We start from the raw sequence: 22,129 nt of genomic DNA, 5'->3' as shown, positions 1-22,129 counted from the left end.
GTTAAGGCCTCCCCTGCCACCAGCACCAAAGCCACCATCGCCATGTTTTCAAAGGGCACAAAAAAAAGAACAAGATAGATGACAACCCTCCAGCCCATCATTGTCACTCTGGACCTGAGGAGAAGACAACTGGACTGTAGACGTGGGGCAGGCATGCAGAGGCTTCCGCTGAAACACAGCTCCTCCTCACGGGCACCTACGTACCTGCCTGGTTACCGGGTTGTGTGTCTGGGTGCCTGTGAGTCTGTGCGCGCCCGCATGTCTGCATGCGTGTGTATGCGCATGTGTGTGTGTAAAACAGCCCGGACGTGGAAACCAGCCTGTGTTCACCTTCGGCCATTTGCACACATTATACATCGACACACACTTGGCTCCGGCATCTCGACTTCAGGATGCGAAGAAAGAATGGAAGGATGAGGAAGGGAATTACGATCCAACAAATCATGGAACATTACATCGAGATGGATGATATCCTATATGCTGGCTGACTGAACTGAAGTTTAAAAAAGACATTTGTTGATTGTTCACGTGGTGCCACGCCCTAGGTGCTAAGCACTCCGCAGGCGTTGTTTTGACTCCATTGCAGAGATGAAAAACCGAGATTAGGAAGTTCACTATCCTGCTCTGCGGCTCTAGGACATCAGGTAGGTACGTAGAGGGGCTGGGATTCAAAAGCAGGGCCTGCCTGAGTCCAGAGCCCACCCCTCCTCCCATCCTTCCCTGTCACCCCAATGAGCTCTGTTCTTCCTAAAGATGGGGAGGATCCTTTCCCATTCCTTCTCTCTCCTCATCTTTTGTTTCTTCAAAGACAAACTACTTTACTGAGATCAAAATAAGAAAGGACAATATGGTAAATAATATATGCAAATGAATTGATAAAATGAGAAGGAAACTGACCTTTTGAAAACTCAAGGGTGGTATTTATCCTAACAAAGTAAGTAGGCCTCCTGAGGAAAAAGCCAGACTTGATAGGAAGGAGGAAGAGGAGCTGGGAGTCCCCTGGGTAGAGCAAAGTTGTCTTGGTTTTTATCTTGAGATAAGAATTTATACAAGGTCCAGATGTTGGGGGAAATACCATGCTTTTGTGAAATTTCTTTGGAACTAGCTCAGTCATGTCTAATAAGAGGCTTTCTTTTTGTGAGAGGCACAGGTGATTCCATATAACTCTAAAGGTAGGTGCGGTTAATACACTGGTCTACAAGGGGGACAAGGTACGCGGACATTGTTCTGCAAGTCCACCTCAGCGCCACCAGCCACATTGAACCTGGCTCTCCTTTGGAGGGTCCTCCGTGGCTGGCACAGCAATGCAAATGGCCCACTTCTAGGTTCTGGAAAATCTTAAGTCCTTAGGACAGCTGGGGACATTTCATCTCTCCTACAAAGAGCTCCCCACCCTCAGACACTTAGAAAATGTGCCTTCTTCACTGTCACCCCACCTCCTTCTCTGCCAGGATGGGAAGAAGCTGATATGGTGTTTGTGGGGAAGGGAGGGATGGATGAGCCCTTTCTAACCACCTGGATCTGGGAAGGTCCACCCTCTGCAGGTGCTCTGCCCCTTCCCTTTGGCAGTATACTGGAAAAGGGGGAGGCTCTCTGGCAGTGCAGCAAGGTGCAGACAGGGACCTAAAGCTGTCATTCATCTCCTGGGCACTCTATACACCATCTTAGGGAAAAGGCCCTGATCATGTGTATTTCTTAGCTAAACCCTGAAGGACCCAGAGAGCCCCTTCCTTGACTGGATGCCACAGGAAATGTCAGCATGTGGTTGAAAACCTGCTACAGCTGATCAGTGTCTGGGGAAAAAAAATTCCCCACATGTAATGAGCACGGCTTAGTCACCTGAATGTTTTCCTCAGTGCGTCACCAAGAAAGTTGTGAAAGTCTTAGGTTCTGGAGCTAAACACATGATCATGGTTCTTATATCTATAAAATATCTCTGGGGTACCCCTGCTCATGGGCAGTCTGTAATCCCTGACTCTGTTCTACCCTCTGTATTCTTCCAAGCGGATTCTTTGTTTGACATACCCAAGAAAGGAAGGGTACATGAGCTGTCCTGGGTCCCTCCCTGAGCCCATGGAGGAACTGCCCACATGAGTGAGCTCCTCCCCGTGCTTACTCATCTCCGAGAAAGGAACTCCAGGGCCTCTGGCTTCTTCCTTGGGACTCCCCCGGCTCCTCCTTCACCAGTGCTGCCGTTTGGGGCAGTGAGCTGAAGCTATGAGGCTTGCTGGGGTACCACAGAGGGCAAGTGGGAAGCAGACTTCCAGGGCCGCTTTCTTTGGCACCACTCTGAGGGAACTGCCTCTCACGCTGGCCTTGGAGAAGGCCTCAAATCAGTCCAAGTCTCAGGAAGAAGGGATGAAAGGACATTGAACAAGAAGAAAGAGTTACACTTACGCCAGAGCAAAGGCCACCAATGCGCCAACCACCACCACGAAGTCCAGGATGTTCCACAGGTCGCGGAAGTAGGACCCGTCCTGCAGGATCAAGCCTTGGTCTATCATCTGCGGGAGAAGCATATGAACAGCTGCGGATGAGCCCACAGGAGCCGGCAATGCATCTGGAGCTCAGGGCTCCCCAGGACAATGCCTCTACGGCCATTGCCTCCACAACCAACCCTATACAAGGACCTGGAGAGCAAAAGGACAGGTCCCACAGGCTCTCTCCACCTAACTGTGAAGTCCAAGGCCCCGTGTCATAGCCACCAGGGTTCAACTAGACTCCTCAGCCTCACATTTCTCCTTCCTTTAATGTCTCGGAGCACCAGAGGTCCCCACATATGCACAGATGAGGAATACCCCAGACGGCAGAGACCATGAGCAAGACAGTGGGGTGTTAGGCTGATGGGGCACAGACTGGTAAACAGCAAGTGCAGCTAGGACTACATGGAGTCCGGGAGGACTCATCCCTACTTGACCCTCTGCCTTGGCTTGAACCAGTGGGCAATGCTCGGGAGGCAAGGACAGTCCCCATGCCTGTTGAAATGCCAATAGAGTATTACCCCCACCTTAAAAGACCACAGACGTGAGTCAAAGCCAATCAGCAAGGGTCATTTATTGCAGGTTCGAACCTGGACCTCTGTGGCGCTCGTTGCCGATAATGCTGAGAGGTCCAGAGCTGGGTTGGTGCAGGGTTTTTATAGACAGATACAAACAAGTTTCGGGTGGGGCTGAGCTGATTGATTGACAGTTTGAACAGGCATACTTGGCGTCAGTGAATTGGGTCAGGGGACCCCCGCGTAAAAGCAGACAAAGCAATCTTACAGAAGCAGAACTGGCTGGTTAGCTCACGCATGCGAAAAAAGCACTATCAGGATATTGAAGGCCTGGTTACTATCAAGTAAAGACAATTGGGAGTCTCCTGGTGGAATGTTACATTCCTGCTACCAAGCATCCTTGTTAGTGAGATTTAGGTTTAGAAGAAATTTAACTTTATTTACTTTCCTTCTACCTCCGCCTCCTTCGGTTTTTTGTGGAGGGGAGGGTGACTTTAGGGCTATTGATAAGGTAACTTCTTTGTTGTAATCTCAAGGACATTTGCAAACCAAGGGAGACTCCTGTCTTGCAGGATTGTGATCTCAGCAAGTTAACTATTTATCATTTTATGGCAGTCAGGGGTGCCTGAGGAATGCTACACACATGGAGGGGAGCAGGTGAAGGGGGCGGTGCAGGGTGCCAGCCTTTGCTTTGTCCTCAGCCAGCCTCCTGCTCCTTCACTGTCTGCATTCCTGACTGTCTGAGAGTGGACAGGCTCCTCCATGGGCCATACCCACAGGTCTGCCCCAGTCTAAACAGACCCCCCCCAGTCATGCTGGCCATGATAGACTTCCTCAGACTCCTGAGGCCAGAAGAGGGGTGTCCAAAGGCCCTACTGAGGTCTGTCATTGGTTGGTAGGTGGCAGCACTGGGGAGCAGCACTATACTAAAGGATCAGACCCATGACCCATCCAAACCCTGGAGCCCAGCTTTTCTCTGGAAGCTTTTACCTTTATGACCATTTCAAAGGTGAACACGCCAGTGAAAACATAGTCAAAATACCTCAGGACCTGTAAGACACAGGAAAGGGAAGAGGCCCAGGTGTGGTCACCAGGCCACACGCACGCCGTCCTGCACCCCCTCCCCAGCTCACTTCTCCCTCAGAACAGAAGCTTGGGCTTGTCACTGTTAGCTGGACACAGGGAGGAGAAGAGCCATGCATTCTCCTAGAGCCGCAGGATCCGGTGGTCAGTCCTTGGCTCTTCTTTCCCCTTGGCCAGAACTTAACTTCTTGGGTCCCAAATGTCCCACAGATCTCTTCCTCGGGCCCTGGAATCCTTGTCAGTTGCAATCCTCCCCACCCACCTCCTTCATACCTCCTGACATACACACTTGGGACCTCCAGGAGATGTCTCAGCTCCCCAGGGTAGAGTTTCAGCTTCCCAAATTCATGCATATCCCTCATGAGACCCGGCATCAGAGATCCTCCCCCCCACCCACCTCCACCACAAGCCCCTGGGTGGCTGCAAAGACTGGCTGGCTCTGGAGTTAAGGCCTGCCAATGCAGCCTTAGGGCACGCGGGGGTCTGGGAAGAAGGAGCTGATCTAGGAAGAATCCATACTCTGCCCTGAGCAACAGGAATGGGCCATTTCTTAAGCCTTCCGCATTGCCCCAGGAACCTTCCCTAGTTCACCTTCAACACTGGGCTGGGGAGGGGCTGGGACGGGGTGGGTCCCAGGGCCGATGGCTCGGCTCCCATGCACCCACTTTGTTGCGCTCGGAGTTGGTCAGGACGGGGTCCTCCGCTGCCAGGGCGATGCTGCTGGCCGCGATCACCAGGAGAATGCACATCTCAAAGTAGCGCAGACTCACGATGTAGTGGCAGGCCCTGCGGATCCTGGGGGCGGTGGCAGAGCCAAAGGAGCTGCCTCAGCTTCCCGCCCCCCCTCCCCTTACTCCCCACCCGCGGGCACATCAGCCTCCGCCAGACAGCCAGGCCCTGGCCGGAGGAAGCCATAGGGAGAGCAATTTAATTTCGCAGGCACCACCCGTGATTTAAAGCTCCAGTGGGAGAAGGTAATCAGATTGGTTAGAGGCTGCAGTAGCGCAAGCCAAGATACATTATCCGTAGGCACGTCTGAACCACCGGAGCAGCCCAAGTCAGACAATATGCACTGCGCATGCCCACATGGTACCCTCCACCACCTCTCAGTGTCTACTCCCCCTGCCCCCATATAAAAACTGGGGCATAGCAGGGAAATTGGAAGAACCAAGAAACGTAATGATACACCTGGAGTCTAAGATCCTAATGAGAGCAGCGACAGGTTTTTATGAGCCCCAGTATGCTGATTAAAGTGATTATGTTCCACAGACTGTATTCTGGACTTGTGACTTGACATACATTAGCCCAAGTTCCTTCCTTCCCAGAGCCTTGCCAGAATACTGCCCATACGGTCACCGAAAACCTTTCTGTCTTCCTAGCCTCAGAAGCTGGTCTCTCTGTACATCTTGCTCATTTTGGGGGCAAAAGACAGCTCAGTCTAACCTTCCACAATCTTCTCTGCCACCTCCATCTTATGCCCCTACCTCTGCTTTGAGGAACCATGCCCATTTCAAAATCCACATTTGGGGTTCTTAAACCCCAGCGGGCCATCTATTTATTCTAGGCTGCATATTCTCAGCTCTGTCTACCCCTGGAATATTTGGTGAAACATCTGAAGTAGACTGCCTTCCTCCCACCCCCCCCCACACACAACTCACCAACCAAATGAAAGGACTAAGAGGCATAGGATCATTTTCTCCTGACATCTCTCATGCTTCCCTATCTTATTTTGTGGACTTGGCACAGAGCTCAGAGGCTTTTCAATCCCATGACCCAGCTCCACCAGTGAGCGTTCTATATGTTCTGGGTGTCCAGCCACAGTCCACTAAGAAGGATCAGGAGAAGGAGTGGACCCTTATCTCTCCTTCTCGTCACCCCGCCCTCGCTCTAACCCTGGCACCAAAGGGGGAGTGACAGGAGGGGGCCTTACGGGTTGGTGGTGCTGAAGATGAACATGGAGCTGTGGGGCACCATGGCTTTGCCTGTCTCGCGCTTCTCCTTCTTCTGCTGCTTCTTTTCCACCTCTTCCTCCTCCTCTTTGATCTCTGCCTCCTTCAAGGGACTGGCTTCTCCATCAGTCTTGTTGCTAACTGCAAAAAGGACATGGTGAAATCATCAGAAACCTTGCCACCTGTGAGAATGGTATCCCTTGGGGACAGGATAGAAAGGAGGGGAAGGGGTTAGAGGAATGTGTCTAGCCAGGTACATTGCAAACACTGGAGATGTTCACTATTACACAGAGTTAAGCCCTTACTCTCGTTCTTGCCTGGCCCTCACCATAATTTTACATGGTATGCCCTTTTTTGGATGTATAAATAATAATCACATTTTCCAGGGTCAGAGAAGGCTTGTTTCTGTTGTAAAGTTTACAAAGTTGACATATCTAAGATCTAGATTCTTTGCCTATATTCATTTACTGAATTTTCACCTCACTACACCCTGAGCGGCATGTAGTCCTGCCCATTATACAGACAGGAAAATTGAAGTTCAGGGAATTCAAGTACTTATCCTAGGTTCATACAGCTAGTTCCCGATTCAAAATCCTGTAGCCTTTCAATGATCTCACACTGCAATGGAAGATTTTAAGAAACCGTTACTCTGTTTGCGGCTGACTTTCTGTCTGTGCTTGTTTCAGTCATGATTAATCTTGAAATGGCAATGCAATATTCATGCCTCTATGGGACCATGGCTGCACTCCAGGATGGGGAGGAGGAAGGAGTCTACGGCCATACCACCCTGAACGCGCCCGATCTCGTCTGATCTCGGAAGCTAAGCAGGGTCGGGCCTGGTTAGTACTTGGATCGGGGAGGAGGAAGGAGCCGGAGGCTGAGGGGAGCTCTTGGGCCACCACCCTCACTTTCCACATGCAAGTCACAATGCAGGGTGAGTGGCAGCGAGGCAGAAGCTCTCCAAGCAGGGCAGGGGATGTCGTCAGCCTCTACCACTGTTCGCTCTCAGAGAATGCCTCTACCCTGGAGCTCTATACAAGCAGCAAACCTTTGAGGTTCCGGCCCCTTCTGAGTCCTTCCAAGACGTAACTCATCCAAAAGGTCTCTGATAATACGCTCTTACCTATGACCAAGGCCATTGACCAGCCCCAGAAAAAAAACTTCTTAACGTTTCTCATCAGAGAGGGTCCAAAGCACTAATACTAGAGCATAAAATAAAACAGACAGCAAAAGTGGTTGTCTAAAATCCCAAGACAGGACCAAGCCAACCCCAGGGAGCACTGCACATGGGAGATTTCATTTTCTTAAGTACTACTGGCATTCTGAGTGTAGAGAAGGTGAACAGAATGGAGATGCAGCAGTGGGAGAAAGAAAAACGGGGAGAGCAGAAAACTGTTCTGTGAACAGAAAAAGAAGGACACGGGAGAAACACAGCCAGGGAGGTTGCAATTCAGTGGCCATGGAGCAAAGGTGGGATTAAGGCAGGAGTGGGTGTGTGGGGAGGGTCAGGGAGGGGATGGGGTCCGGAAGGAGGGAAGGGGGTGGGGTTAGTACAGGATAGGGGTGGGCTTAGGGCAGGGATGGGGTTGGGGCAGACATGGGGTAGAGATTAAGTTTAGGGCCGAGAGAAGGATGGGGTTGAGGGAGGAAAAGGGAAACAAGGACAGGAGTGAGGTTGGGGTGGGGTTAGGGAGGGGATGGGGGTGGGGGTAGTCCAGTGATTTTTGTCTCCCCTTTTGAGGTCTGAAAATTAATGTCCATTTCCTGAGGTATCTGGGATAAAAACTGAGTAAAACCTCCTTGGAGAAAAGAGTAGATAAGAGTAACAGATTCCTAAAATGTTAGTGCTGAGAAAGACCTCAGAGATCACCCAATTCAATGCTTTCACTGGGCTGACAATCTGAGTCTCTGGGAGAAGCAGAGGTTTGCGGAAGCCACATTGAGCAGCTCTGGGCCATCTCCTGCTCCTTCAGAGGTTCCCTAAGCTGTCCAAGTGACAGGGCACCTCAGAGGTCCTAGAGACCACCACCAAATATTCACACTACAAGTCAAACAGCTGAACATATATCTGGGTACAAAACCACATGTGATCTCGCTGAAGGCTCTATGGTGGTCACCAGGGCCAAGGCTGAAGGAAATTTTATGGGCAAAGCTTAAGGTGGAGAAAATTCCAACTTGTTTTTCCTGCAAACCAAGCTAAGACCACTGCTATCGTTTACTTGCTGACGAATGACTTCATCCTGCTGGTGGGATTTTCCCCATAGCCTCGCTGGGTGACTCCAGAGCCACAACGGTCCCCAGCCCCGGGGTGGGATGGGCAATGAGGTTCAAAGGGGACAGGGACTGCGTTCTCACTGTGAACCACAGTTGAGTCCACCAAGGGGCCCACGTCTGGGATGGCGACGGTGACGCTGGTGCTGTCGGTGTTGGCCTTGTCTGTGTTGGCTGTGGTGCAGGAGAGGTCAGGCTCACTCTGGCTGATGGCCCGGCCTATATCCAGCTGCACGTCGCCCAGCAGGGCTTGCTCGCTGCTGCCCTCCGCCTCCTGCTCCGTCAGCACCATGTCCTTCCCCATTTCCAGCTCCGGCTCGGGCCGGACCAGAGGCGTGTTGGCCTCATCGAGGGCTCCTGCCAGCCCGCAGCCTCTGGGCACCATGAGACTGTTGGTCCTGGAGGGACAGAGGAGGAGACTGCTGGTGCTCAGATAGGAAGAAGCTGTTCTCAAGTGGTGGGTGAGCCAGACAAGAGGGGAAGGTGAGGAAAGCCCGAAAGCCTTGCTGGAGAGCATGGCATCTGCTGTCTCCCACCCCGACCCACCCAGCCGGGGGGCAGCTAGGACCCCCAGGCAGTGTTCAGGCCTTCTTCTGGTCCACCCACCTGTGACCCGCTCCCAACAGGAGATGCCCTAGAAGAACAGATGCTGGTTTTCAAGGGAACAGAGTCCATCACCTATCATAGCCACGCACACCTGATGAAGGGGGTGTTAGCAGCCTCTCCGTTTTGTAAAAGGGAAAACCGAGGGTCAGATAGGATGGTCCTGGAGAATCCTTCTCACCAGCAGGGCTAGATGCCTCCGGGGCACTCCTGTGACCACCCTACCTCCTCAAGTCTTGGCTTCTCTCCTCTTCCTGGATTGTGGGTTCCTTGCCCGTGTGGCTGCCCCTGGACTCGCGGTCCTTCTCCCCGTCGGTGGCCACCCCTTCATCCAGACTCCGCTCCTGGCTGGCCGACCGGCTCCGAGAGGTGGAGGAGAGCTCTTTGCCTTCTGTCCTGACGCGACGGTGCCGGCTGCGCCTCTGGCTCTGCCTGTGCCTGGCACGGTCCTCGAAGGTCACCACGGTCTCCCCTCCCCCAGCCTCCTGCTGGGTCGGGTCACAGTGGCCATGACAGGGCCGGGCCAGCCACGGTGGCTCCCGTTTGCCCAGGGACAGGGGGCTCCTCTGGTTGTCCAGGGCACTCGACAGGTCCCCTCCATCCCCCTTGAGGGACCCCCCGCGGCTGATGCGCTCCTCCTCACACTTCTCCAGGCCCAGGCCCAGACCCTCGATGGGCCTGGGTCTCCGGTAGAGGCTGGGGTGGGCATTGAGTGGGTTGAGGGGGCTCAGCGGGTTGAGGGGGTTGAGGGGGTTCATTGGTGGGGCCTCCTCTTTATTGAGGGCCTCCTGGCTGGACATCTGCATGTGCCTCCGCAGCTGGCTGGTGCGCTGCTCCCACACCGACATGTGGTGCCGGCGCCTCCGCTCCCTCCTGCCAAAGGGAAAAGGGCGAGGACCCGGGTCAGAGCCGGACAGCCGGAGGCGAGGCAGGGAGCCGCTGAGGTGCAGACCCGCCCTCAGCGGCCACGGCAAAGGGGCGGGACACATGGGGGGCAGCAAACGGGAGAGCCCCGCACCTGCAGACAGGAAGCACAGAGAGAGGCAAGGAGCAGAGTGGGCCACGCCCGAGGAGGCGGCTGGAGCAGCACCTCCTAGCGTGCGGGGCTTCCCACTGTCCTCCTGCTCCGCAGCCGCGGGGGTGGGCGGGCGCGAGCCCTGGATGGAGCCCCCGCGGCCTGCAGGACAGTGGTACTAAGGCTCACCCGGTCTGCACTCCCCTGCTCTCCTTTGCCCTCAGGACATCCAACTACACCCACCCTGTGCTCCGCACTGGCCCTTAATGCCGGGTCAGAGACCTTTGTTCCCCTGCTGTCCCTGTCCTCTGCCCCTCAGATGACAGCCGGGAGTGGGGGGGACACAGGCTGAGAAGCACAGCGGCGGGATCCTCTGAGAGGACAGCTGACGGCGGTGACTAGCGGACCCGGGCTGGCATCCCCCTCAGAGAACAGGCGTGCCGTGGCTCTCTTCCACGGCGGCTAATGGAAACCACGGGACCCGTGTGCCGAGAGCGCCGGCGGCTGCCTCTCAAGCCCCCTGCCGCACGCCTCGGCTCCGGGCCTGGGCGAGCCCGCACGCGGCTGCGGGCCCGCGCACGGTGACGCGCACGGGGCTGAGCTCCTGCGGGCGGGAGGCTCGTCACTACTTCCGCTCACACGTGCCCACGCGCATCCCCGCGGAGGGCCCCGCGCGCCCACACGGAGGAAGCACGCCGCCGCGTGCCCGCTCGCAGGCCGCACGGAGAAGGGCACGACACACGGGGTCACGTACCGTAGACACACACTGAACTGAGCACAAGTGGAGAGGTGCGGAGGACAGTGTCCACGGAACACACGCACACACCACGGCACACGCTGACATGCACACCCGGCGCCACTGTGTCCGCGGTGGGGGCGGAGACACGGCGTCCCCACACACACACAGAACCGCTCACAGACACGCAGACCGGTACACACATACAGGTGGCTGCTGCGTGGCTCCCACATCGACATGTGGTGTCTTCGCCTTCTGTCTCTTCTGGGAAAGAAAAACGAACAGGTTCAGTTCACCCCCACCTCTCAGAACCACAAGCCCCACAGCCACCAGCCAGTTTCCAGGGAGAGGCACGGGGTCCTCTAGGTGCCCACACGTTCTCCACATGCCTGCTGCCCTCAGGAGGCTCCTAACCTTCAACTTGCCCTGGGAGTGACCTTTGTTGCCTCACTGTGTGCAGACACGCGGATCTGGTGTGGGAAGCGCACATGCAGACACTCGGGTGTCTTATCTCATGGGGGACAGGGCTTCAGGTGCTCCGTCTTCATGCCCCACAGGCCCCCACACTTGCCCCGAACTGCCCTTACGAGATCTATTCTGGAAATCTTACAAACTTGCATGAGTAGTATTTCCCCAGTCACGTCTAGGATTCACACATGGGTGTGACTCCCCAGCTCCTCAGTCCAGGCACTGTAACTCATGCAGGAACACGTGCCTCGCCATGCAGGCCATCAGAGCCACGGAGCAGCCCACAGCCACAGGAAGGGTCCCTGTGCCATGGGCTGCTGGCCGTGTACTTCAGGATACGTGCGACAGCCCTGCAACTGTGCAACACAGTGATCCCAACCAGAGGTCTTCCAGACTCCGTCTGGTCAGCTAGGGAAAGCATAGTGTCAGCCTTCTCAGCCATGCACAGGAGGGAAAATCTTTCTCCAGATACACACATGCTGTGTCCTTCCCTTTCCAAGGTCCAGAGAAGGTCAGACCGGCAGGGTGTGGGCATTACCCACAAAGGCAAATGGGACTCCTAGAAATGAAGCTCTTGGTGTCATGTCCATGCTCCAGTGGAGGACGACACATGTGAACACCCGTGGAGCGAGCCCGCCCCCAATGTGGGCTGACAGACCCAGTCTGGCCTCAACCTGGGACATGCTTGGCAACTGCTGCTCCCTCCCTGACCAACGGAGAACATGCTAGACCGAGAAGCACTGCTCAACTGCCATGTCCCACAGCCACACGGAAGCCTGAGACACGGGTGAGCTGAGGGAAGAGAGGCAGCTTGTGGGAGCCTCACTTGGCATCTGGAAGAGGCACAGTGTGTACGAGCATCCATGGGGTGGGTGCAGACATCACTGTGGAGAGGCCTGCAAGCGCCCCAACTGTGTGCAGCCCTCAGCAGAGGCAGCTGCCATGTGAGGAGGCCCATGTGGGGTGCCGGTGCCAAGCCTGGGTAGCACACAGAACGAGAAGGACCCGCTCTAGCCAGGCAGCATGCACACACACTAGGGGAAGCAGATGCTACCATCTCTTTGCAAATTTTCCAATACTCAAGTATCAGCTCTCCAGAAGCATATGAGTCAAGAGTTTAAGTACATGGAAGAATTCTCTTCCTCATGAATGCACACATGTGCACACACACACACACACACACACACACACACACAGGCCAGGCAAAAAGAAACCCAACTTTTAATTCCCATACAGACCAGATACACACTTCAAACTCCACTTCTCCACTCACACATACACATATCCCAATTCACAGCCCATCATTAATACACCTTCACTCCTAAAAATCACACAGAGAAGCACTGACATCGCTCCAGCTCATGCATACGTGACCTCACATACACCTGACATTAACCTTGTGGATCAGGAAGGGCAGCGGCATCCTTCCCACTTCAAAGATGGGGCGACAGAGTTTCTAGGATCCTCAGTGGCTCTCTGTCCAAGGACACTGAGCATGGGAGTGACAGAACCAGCCCTCAGACCTCCTGACTTGTGACAATGCTCTTTTCAGGTTTCTCTATGGACACCCACCTCCTCGGTTGTCCGGTAGTCCAGAAATCAGGGGTCCTGCCTGCACTCCGGAGTAGCACCCACCCACCCTGACATTGCTCCCACCAGCAGCACCCACTCTGTGACCAGAGCTAGATCTCCGCTCATCTTGGATGGTTGTAGCACCTTCTTCCACCTCACCGTGCCCAGACAAGCACACAGCTCACTGCCTACAGCCCTATGTCTACCAGCATTTCATTCATTCTTTCATTCCACAAATAGTGAGTTTCTACTCTGGGCCAAGCATCTTCCCAACTCACGTCTCCAAACCCACTCTTCCCCTGCTTCTTCATCTCAGTAAATAGAACCACCCACTCCTAAGTGACAGCCAGCCCTCCCCATCAGCATGTTTGCATACCTGTGTGTGTATATTTTTAACCCAAACTCATGAGTGCAGGGAAGGTGGGGAAGGAACGACTCAAGGCCCAGAGATTATTCCAGAGAGGAAGGAGTTGCTCTGCCTTTCTCCATTAATCATTAACAAAGTTTGAGGGCCGATTTTTTTTTTTCTCGCTCACAGAGAAGTGGCTTGGAGGCCAGGCCTTCAGTTTTGAAAGGTGAGGGCAAGACGATGACCATCCAGGGGAAGGAGAGCCCCACATCTAACTCTGGGATGATTCTAAAGGGTGAGGCAGAGGACATTCAGAGCCCTTCCCATGAGCACCTGACGAAGAAAGGCTTCTCCCCAACCAGATTCAAGTAGTAGATGACAGGGTCTAGTATCCAGGTAGAGTTGCACCTCCCGGGGGCCTCAAAGCCTCCCCATCCATTCCCAGGGCCACCCACCCAGACCTCACAGAGGCTCAGAAGCCACAAACGGGATTCTCAGCTCCTCCTCCAACACCTTCCTCCGGCTCTACACCAGGCCCACGCCTTGCTAGTTCTGCCAGCAACTTCAGGTCCAGGCTAAATCCTTTAAGTCTACGCTCGTTGCTCCACTATCATTGGCCAGTCTCTCCCTAATCCACTCCAGCTGGATTCTGTTCCCACTGGGCCATTGAAACTGAAGGTTGCTAACAACATTCATTTTGCCAAACCCAATGGCCCCTTTTCTGTCCTCAGCTTATGTGATCTTTCGATGGTATTTGGCTGCACTGTCCACTTGTGCCTTCCTGAAGAGTTCTCTTCTCTAGGTCCCCATGATAGGACACTTCCCTGTCCTTTCTTTCTACTCCTAATTGCTCCCGGTGTCCTCTGCCGGTTTCTCCTCTGCCAGACCTCGAGGCACAGGAGAGCCCTGGGCCTCTGTCCTGAACAACCCTGTCTCCATGACAACTCTCCGCCAGCTCACCCGTGCTGAGAGCTTAATACTGTCCAAATACAATGTCTCCCCCCAGCTCCTCATTTCCAACGCGGACTTTTCTTTCGAGCTTCGCCCTCATGTAACCAATGGCCTATTCAGCATCTTCACTTAGATGTTCTCTAAGCATCTCAGATTTATTGTGGCCAAAATGAACCTTGGATTTCCACTGTTCTCCGGACTCTCAGGAAGTACCAGCACCATCTACCTAGTTGCTTAGGCATCAAAACTTAAAACATGAGAGAAATATTTCTTTTTTCTTCTTATCCCCACCCCCATCCCATTTAATCCATCACCTCTTCCTATTGGTCCTCCCTCCAAAGCACAGACTGAATGGGATTCTCATCTCCTCCATTGCTATGGTTTCAACCACCACTACTGTCACCTACTTTACTCTTATAGCCAACCCTCTGTCTCCCTGCCTCCACCCTGGGCCCTCCTTCATAGAGCAGAGCGACCTTTTAAAGTATATATCATGCTATATGAGGCACCTGGGTGGTTCAGTCGATTAAGTGTCTGCCTTGGGCTCAAGTCACGATCTCAGGGTCCTAGGTCAGGCCCCACATCCAGTTCCCTGCTGAGCAGGAAGTCTGCTTCTCCCTTTCCTTCTGCCCCTCCCCCTTCTCATGCTCTGTCTCAAACAAATAAATAAAACATGTTTTTAAAAAAGCATAGGTCACATAGTATCCATCCTTCTGCCTTAGACCCTCCACGGCTGCAATTAGAAAAAAAGCTAAGACCCTTTAGCTGGGCCTCCAGGATCTTCCTGGCCATGTCTCCTTCTATTTCTCCTTGCTCTGTGCCCACCAGCCACCCTGCACCCTCGCTGGAGAAAGCTCTTCCGTTCTGATGTCACATGACCGCCTTCTGCACGTACAGATCTCTGCTTGAATTTCACCTCTTCAAAGAATCCCTTCCAGGCTGCCTGTAAGTACTCTATCCAATTCTTTTTCCTCTGTGTTATCCTGCTCTATGTGCCTTAGAGCAGTGATCACCACCTAAAATCATTTACACGTCTATTATCTCTCTCACTAAAATAAAACTCCATGAGAGGACGCTGTCTTGTTCACCATTGTATCCTAAGGACATTTCCCAGCACGGAGGAGGCATCCTCTGATAATATACCATTTTGAGTGGATGAATTGGCTGTTAGCACAGGAGCCCAGGGGTCAGTTAAGTGGGGACAGCCAACTCACTCGATAGAAGGCATGTTGGGTGCAGACATCGGGCTGACCTCCTTGGCCTTCTGCAATGCATGTTTCTGGTTGAAAGCCTCCTCTTCTTCTTGCTCATCCTAGACACAAAGCAGAGATGGCTTTGCCTGGGATCCCCACGAAGGAGAATTGCTCCCCGGCTCTCCCCACAAGTTCGGGACACCAGGTGAGACGAGGAAGGCAGGAAAGGACCTTAAACAAGGCAGGAGGAGGGTGGGTTGGCTCAGAGACCTCAGGTGGCCAGGTGCCGGGCACCTTGGGAGACAGAAGCCTCCACAGCCTGGCATGGCCAGTAGTTCTGGTCTCCAGCCTGCCCCATAGGCTTCCCCACAGTTTCTCAGGAAAGCCTTGGGATTCTACCCTAAGCTCTAGCCCCTAGTGGAGCGCATGGCAGTGGAGGTCAGAAAATGGAGCTGACACGTCTCAGATGTTTTGCAGTGCCTGCAAGGAATGAAACAGGGCCCTTCCAGTCAGACCCATCCAGAGTACATTGTTAAGGCTGTGCCTCTACTCGTGCCCTTTCTCCTGCCCAGCTAAGTGGCCTCACCCCAGGTGATCAGGCAAGGACCTCATCCCCTCACCTCCATTCCTGGTGTAGGTGTCCCCTCTTTGTAACGACACTGGGGAAAGCCAGTTCAGGTGAAATGACTAGAGCTACTAAGAACACACATCTTCTCAGCCTGCTCTAGTCTCCCACGTAGAGTATTTTACTGGATCCTAACAATGATCCTGTGAGGTATGCAAAGCAGCTAGGGTGTTTCCATGCTCTAGATGAAATGCTCAATGGCACAAGAAAACCATGAGATCTGCAGAGAATGCTTACCTTGGTCAGCTCCTGGGCATTGGCCAGATTGTCCACAGCAATGGCCAAGAACACGTTCAGCAGTGTGTCTGGGGTGATGGGTTAAGGATGGGCAAGTAAGAAAACCAAAAGGCTTCAGCAAGACTGAGAGGGTTTCCTCAAGGTCTTTGCTGTCTGAGATCCAGCAGGAAGAGAAGCTACCCCATGGCATCAGTTAGGCAGAGGTTATGCAGCTCTGTCTGAAGGAGAGTATCTCTTCTTCCTTCCACAGATCTTCTCTTTGCCTAGGACGCGGAGATAGCTGAATCCAACCACTCAGGGGCCAAGCTGGAGTAAGGGGGCCTTTAGACACGTATGGCCTCCACTCATAGCAATATTGAATCTGGCACAATGTGATGTTAGGGAGCTCAATGCTGGAGTTTACCTCTCCTTTCTGGGAAGCTAGAATTGAAGCCCACCCAGACCAAGATCCTACTCTGATCTTATAGGTGAAAAGAAGATTCCACAGACCCATCACTGAATGGCTCTCAATAATGGAATGCTAAGTTCTCTCATTCTTCTTATCTTAGAAAACTTCCATATTTTATTCAACAACAATGTCATGGAGCATACAAGATCGTTATGGAACACATTTCCATTCCAAGCTCTAGCCACTGAAGTCCCAATTTTCCAACTGTCTTTGAGGTTCCGGCATTGCAGAATATAGAGCTGGTTTTAGCATCAAAGTCCAGGTCTGACTACCCTCAGAGGAACAGGGAAATCAAGGTGCCATTGTCACAAACTGGACTTCCTTTTCTGTGACCCACTGGATAACTTTCCTCCTATGGGTGTCTCATGTTTGGTTCACAGTCTGCTCTGGGCCCTAGAAATTTTGGGGGCAGAAAAGTTAAAGGAATAGCTTGTCTCCATGAGAATATGGGAAAAGCAGAAGTACAGCTACATCACATGGCTCTCCCTTCTTACTCCACCAATGCCATTTCAAGGGAAGTCCCATCTCCCACAAACATCTAGTGATTGTGTAGAAGTCTGTAGTACATAAGGTGCATCCAAATAAATGATCTCATCTACTACTCACAACTAATAAAGGAATCGATGCTGTTATCCTCCTTACAGAGTTGAAAACTAAAAGCTCAGGCAGATTAGGGGACTTTCCTGAGGCCACAAAGCTGGTAAACAGAATTGCTGAGATTAAAACCTAAATCTTCCTAGTCTAGATCCTACGACCAGGTATGGGTTTGGGAATTAAATGGACTTGATTTCCAATCTCCCCGTACAATTTAATAATTGTTTGACTTACTTCTTCTAAGTCATGGGTCAGATGAACTAGTTCCTATAAAACATTTAGTACAGGCTCTCGTGAATATCACAAATACAATAAGTGTTAGCTATGCTAAATAGCAACATCATTAATCATAATACTGATATTTCTGAGATCTTACTATGTGCAGGTCCTGTTCTACATTAACATGTAATTAATTTATTAATATTACAATGTGGCCACTATTTCAGCCTAACAGTTATCTTTGTCACCTCTAATTTTCCCCAGCTGATAGTATTTCCAACTACTCAGTATAAGAGCCTCACATGTTATTATTAGTATATGCTGAAGATTTGGATAATACTTTATTTCCTTTGTCTACATTTGTCTTCTTTACCCAACTAGTATATAATCTCTTTAAGATCAGAATCCTTGGGGTGGCTGGATGGCTCAGTGGGTTAAGCCTCAGCCTTCAGCTCAGGTCATGATCTCAGGGTCCTGGGATCGAGCTCCCATATTGGACTCTCTGCTCAGTAGGGAGCCTACTTCCCCTCTCTCTGCCTGCTGCTCTGCCTACTTGTGATCTTTCTCTGTCAAATAAATAAACAAAATCTAAAAAAAAAAAAAAAAAAAAAAAAGATCTGAATCCTTGTTTCTCTTAGTATACCAAGTAATATCCTGAATCCCCCCCCCAAAAAATTCCCACCTAACTCTACCACCACCACCACAACCAACCTCCTCAATGCTGGTCCAGGCAGGCAGGCAGCATGTAGAGGACTATCTTAAAAAGGATACAGTTTCCAAACAAGGTGAGCACAATGAAATAGATAGCTGACCACATGCCTGAGCTGACTCCACCCTGGGAGCGGATCCCATTGTACATCACCTCATTCCAGTCCTCCCCTGTTAGGATCTATGTAAAGCAAACAACAGGCAAGTCAGAGATTTGGGTTGGTTGAGAAAATGGGGCCAATGTAAAAAGGAAAATTCTGGCCTCTTGCTTGGCCATTCTGCCAGGGAGAAAAATAAAGTCACTTCCATGAATAATTACAAACTTTCTTCTGATAAGGAAGATAATTTTAAATGTTGAAAATGGAAAGAGAGCATCACAAGGGAAGATTCTATTCTGAGTCTGACTATAGAGTCCCTCCACTTCCAGCTTTGCCAGACCTATAGGAACTACACAGATCAGGTGGTCTAGTCACTATCAGTTCATCCAAGGAGAGCTAAGATAAAGTTCTTGGGACAGAAGCATTATTAGAAAGAGCCTCATGGACTCCAGTTCCAGAAACCTGGGTTCTGGTTTAGCCTCAAAGTCTAGATAAACAGTGTTTTCTTTAGCTCTCTGCATTGCTGATTTTTTAGTTTTCCTCCATGATTTAAAAACATATTTTTGTGGGGGGGGATGAGGTGGGTTGAAAAAATGATTCATTAAATGGACATATGGGTCAGAGATGCTTCCAATTTCAAAAAACCATAAATGTGATATGACAGTTTTACTTCTTCCTTACCAATCTGGATGATTTTTATTTCTTTTTCTTGTCTGATTGCTGTGGCTAGGACTTCCAGCACTATGCAGAATAAAAGTGGCGCAAGTATACATCCTTGTCTTGTTCCTAGTCTTAGAGAAAAAGCCTTCAGCTTTTTACCATTGAGTATGATTTGGCTGTGGGTTTGTCACATATGGCTTTTATTATGTTGACGTAGGGTCCTTCCATACCTACTTCACTGAGAATTTTATAATGAATGAATGTTAAATTTTATAAATTTTTTTCTGCATCTATTCAAATAATCTATGATTTTTATCCTTTATTTTGGTAATTTGGTAGATCACATTGATTAATTTGTGCATGCTGAACCATCCTTGCATTCCTGGAATGAAGTTCACTTGATGGTTGTCATAAATATTATAAAAGTTACTGGATGTCTTTGCTTTAATATCTCTTGTAAACTCACAAGTATAGGGAAAAGGCCAATAATTTAATCATGATAGAGCTTTTCTATTATTGGTAAGCATGCAGCTACACAGATTCTAGGAATTATTGTGTTGATAATTACTCAACAAGAGTTCCAGTTGCCTGGGACGAGCCTGGGGTATTAAAGTAGGATTCTCCTAACATATCATTTTGCGGTGTGAGCTCCAAAAGATCCTACATAATATTTTTAACTGCCAGTTGGCCTCATACCTGGAATACGGTCATGATGGCTGCTGGGAAGGTGTCAAAGTTTGCCGAAGGAGTCCCGTCATTAAAGTTAAACCTGAAAAAGAAGTTCGGAGAGAAAAATAAAATGAAAATCTCACATACCAAGTTTTCTCTTACCTCTTTGTCACTTCTTTTACCCTTTCTCCATATCCTCTTCTTCCCTAATTTCTCCCCATTCCATGTAATTTATGAAGATGGTATTATAGTGACTATTACTGGTAGGCTGTGCACTTTGAAGGTACAGATTATGAGATGGGGTTTGGACTGATCTTGATTTATAAGGCCCCAGACTGTACATTTTATTTTAGGGACAGCTCCAAAGAGAGGGGTCTCCAGATCCAGAACCCTGTACATTGTGAAAAGATTAGAAGCAGAGACATTGGTTTTATACACACACACACACACACACACACACACACACACACACACAGTGGTTGATGTGGGCCAAAGCAAATAGAATGGTGGCATGGTGACCAAATTAGAAGTCCTCCTGCTCAGAGGCTGAAGACTGGGTTTTGAGGCTCTTTTGAATGGAAAGTTCATTGGTGCTTACCTGCCTCCGAACAGCTGCATTCCTAAGAGAGCAAAGACAACAATGAAGAGGAAGAGGAGGAAGAGCAAACTGATGATAGACTTCATAGAACTCATCAAGGAGACCACCAGATTTCGCAGAGATGCCCAATACCTACAAAATCCAAACATTACAGCAGTGAACACTGTATTTAAAAATTATCCCCAAGTCCAGCTGCCTGGTAGTCTATGAAACAGGCTGCATTTGTAAACTTGTGTGCAGGAGAGATGTCAGCAACAATGAGGCTCCCCTTGGGAGTGTGGCATGGGATCTGGCATCATAGGTATTTTTCTGGTCTGATTTTTGGAGGAAGCGGTGCTGAAGAACAGAGTAGGGGACGTGGTAAGGGGAACATGTGGCGAAGGAGAAAAGGGGATGGAAGGAAATATACTAAGGAAGAGAGTAGCATCCACTCTCACAGGTGGTTGGGAGGAGTCCAGATTCTGATCACTTACTTACTTGGTTATTTTAAATATTCTTAGAAGCCGGAGAGCTCGCAAGACACTGATTCCAAAAGATGTACCAGGTCTGAAGATTGCCCAGACCACTTCAAAGATACTCCCCACTGTGACCTAAAGAGCCAAACCCAGCCACAGTGAGGAGAAGGAGGAGAAGAGAGGAGCCTTCTGGCATTCAGCAGTCAACACCTGTCACTGCGCTGCAGTGAAATTAAAACTCTCCCCTCCCCACCCAGCACAACTCCAACAAAACCACCTATTTGTGAAGGCTGCCGAGGGAAAATGAGACTCTACTGCCTCCCTCCACACTGCTCTCCATTCCCCTTCCTGACGTCACTCCTTCATGCTGGAGACTGGTTCACTGACTGCTGCTCTGTCCTTGGTGGAAACTACCAGAGCCAGTCACTGCTTCTGCACAAACCTGAGAGCCACAACTCTTCTTACATAATAACACCTTGAACAAACACACAAAAGAGTGGTACTCGAAGCAACAAAACAAATTTAAGTTAATACAGGTTGCATTTCAATGTAAAAACCTCAGAGGAGGTCCACATTCTCTCACTGTCCTAGAATTTATTTCTACCAAGAATGGTTCAGTCACCCATATGTGAAGTATCTTTCAGTCACTCAGGTCCCACACATCCCAGTGTGACAGTACTAGTTGATGGCATATAGATTCTGATTGTTGTAGGAAGGAGCAATGTCAAATTAACAATTGGGTCTTTATATGTTCACTGAATGTCTACTATGTTCTACACAATGCACTAGGAGAAGTGACAAAAATTAATCCTTGCTGCAATGCTAAAAAGTACATATATAGGGAATGGTCTTTCACTAGCTGTTGTGCCTGAAAATTGCCCATACCCAGAAGCATATGTTTCAAGTGAAAAATGCAGATTGGCAAGGGCTCAGAATCGTTAGCACCTAACTAAAGAACTGGCAGGAATAGAAATGGGTTTGGCAGAAAGAGAAGTGGTTCAGGAACCCAAAGTTTTGCAACCTTGTTCTGCTGCTAACTGGGTATATGAACTTGCACACGATGTTCTCTCTTCACTCATCTGCAAATGGGATTTGTAACAGAGGCTAGGAGTCCTGAGCGGAGTGGGAGGACTGGTATGTCAGAACATCTTGAAGATGGTTAGATAGGCACACATTTACGTATCAACATCATTTAGGAAGTGAACACTGGATGAAATGGTCTATGTGGGAACCTGCTAAGGGAGGAGTGACTGAGCGTGTGTATGTGTGTGTGTGTGTGTGTGTGAATGTGCATGTTTGCATGAGGGTGTATCTAGATAATTTTCCCATTTTTAAACTGAACTAAAAAACAAAACAAAACAAGTATATAAGCTTCTCTTTCTTACTGAACCACCTTCTGGAGTCAGTTCCTTTGTTCTCTCTCAGGCTTCCCCCAAGTCAGCAAGTGGTTAAAACCTTGCTATGGGCAGCTCTGTCGAATTCATTCAGCTCTACACTTAAGTGTACACAATGGTGTGCACGTTACACTTCAACAAAAACATCAGAAATATAAGAGCTTTAAACCAGCAGACAAACAAATCCTGGTAAGGGAAGGATTCCCTTATTCCTGCCCTCCCTCTAGCTAGCTGACTTA

The 22,129-nt window shown here is 50.4% G+C and overlaps 1 protein-coding gene across 6 annotated transcripts in view; it reads right to left on the bottom strand.

Annotated features, from left to right (window-relative positions):
- CACNA1E (calcium voltage-gated channel subunit alpha1 E) overlaps positions 1-22,129 on the bottom strand; it is a 497,661-nt gene that overhangs the window by 60,531 nt on the left and 415,001 nt on the right. For 4 of the 6 annotated variants that reach the window (XM_082701733.1, XM_082701731.1, XM_082701735.1 and 1 more), the window contains 13 exons: positions 20,519-20,631; positions 20,042-20,173; positions 19,471-19,543; positions 18,080-18,197; positions 16,048-16,115; positions 15,207-15,304; positions 10,860-10,916; positions 9,127-9,774; positions 8,383-8,696; positions 6,009-6,168; positions 4,744-4,873; positions 3,986-4,045; positions 2,398-2,504 (listed from right to left, as the gene is read on the bottom strand). In XM_082701733.1, coding sequence (XP_082557859.1) covers positions 2,398-2,504; positions 3,986-4,045; positions 4,744-4,873; positions 6,009-6,168; positions 8,383-8,696; positions 9,127-9,774; positions 10,860-10,916; positions 15,207-15,304; positions 16,048-16,115; positions 18,080-18,197; positions 19,471-19,543; positions 20,042-20,173; positions 20,519-20,631 — 2,078 coding nt within the window. The remainder of the gene's footprint in view (positions 1-2,397; positions 2,505-3,985; positions 4,046-4,743; positions 4,874-6,008; positions 6,169-8,382; positions 8,697-9,126; positions 9,775-10,859; positions 10,917-15,206; positions 15,305-16,047; positions 16,116-18,079; positions 18,198-19,470; positions 19,544-20,041; positions 20,174-20,518; positions 20,632-22,129) is intronic. The other 2 variants (XM_082701734.1, XM_082701736.1) reach the window with 1 other exon arrangement.

The sequence above is a fragment of the Mustela nivalis genome (genome assembly GCF_964662115.1).
Source record: "Mustela nivalis genome assembly, chromosome: 16".
NCBI classification, from domain to species: domain Eukaryota; kingdom Metazoa; phylum Chordata; class Mammalia; order Carnivora; family Mustelidae; genus Mustela; species Mustela nivalis.
This window is presented reverse-complemented; position numbering and strand designations above follow the sequence as displayed.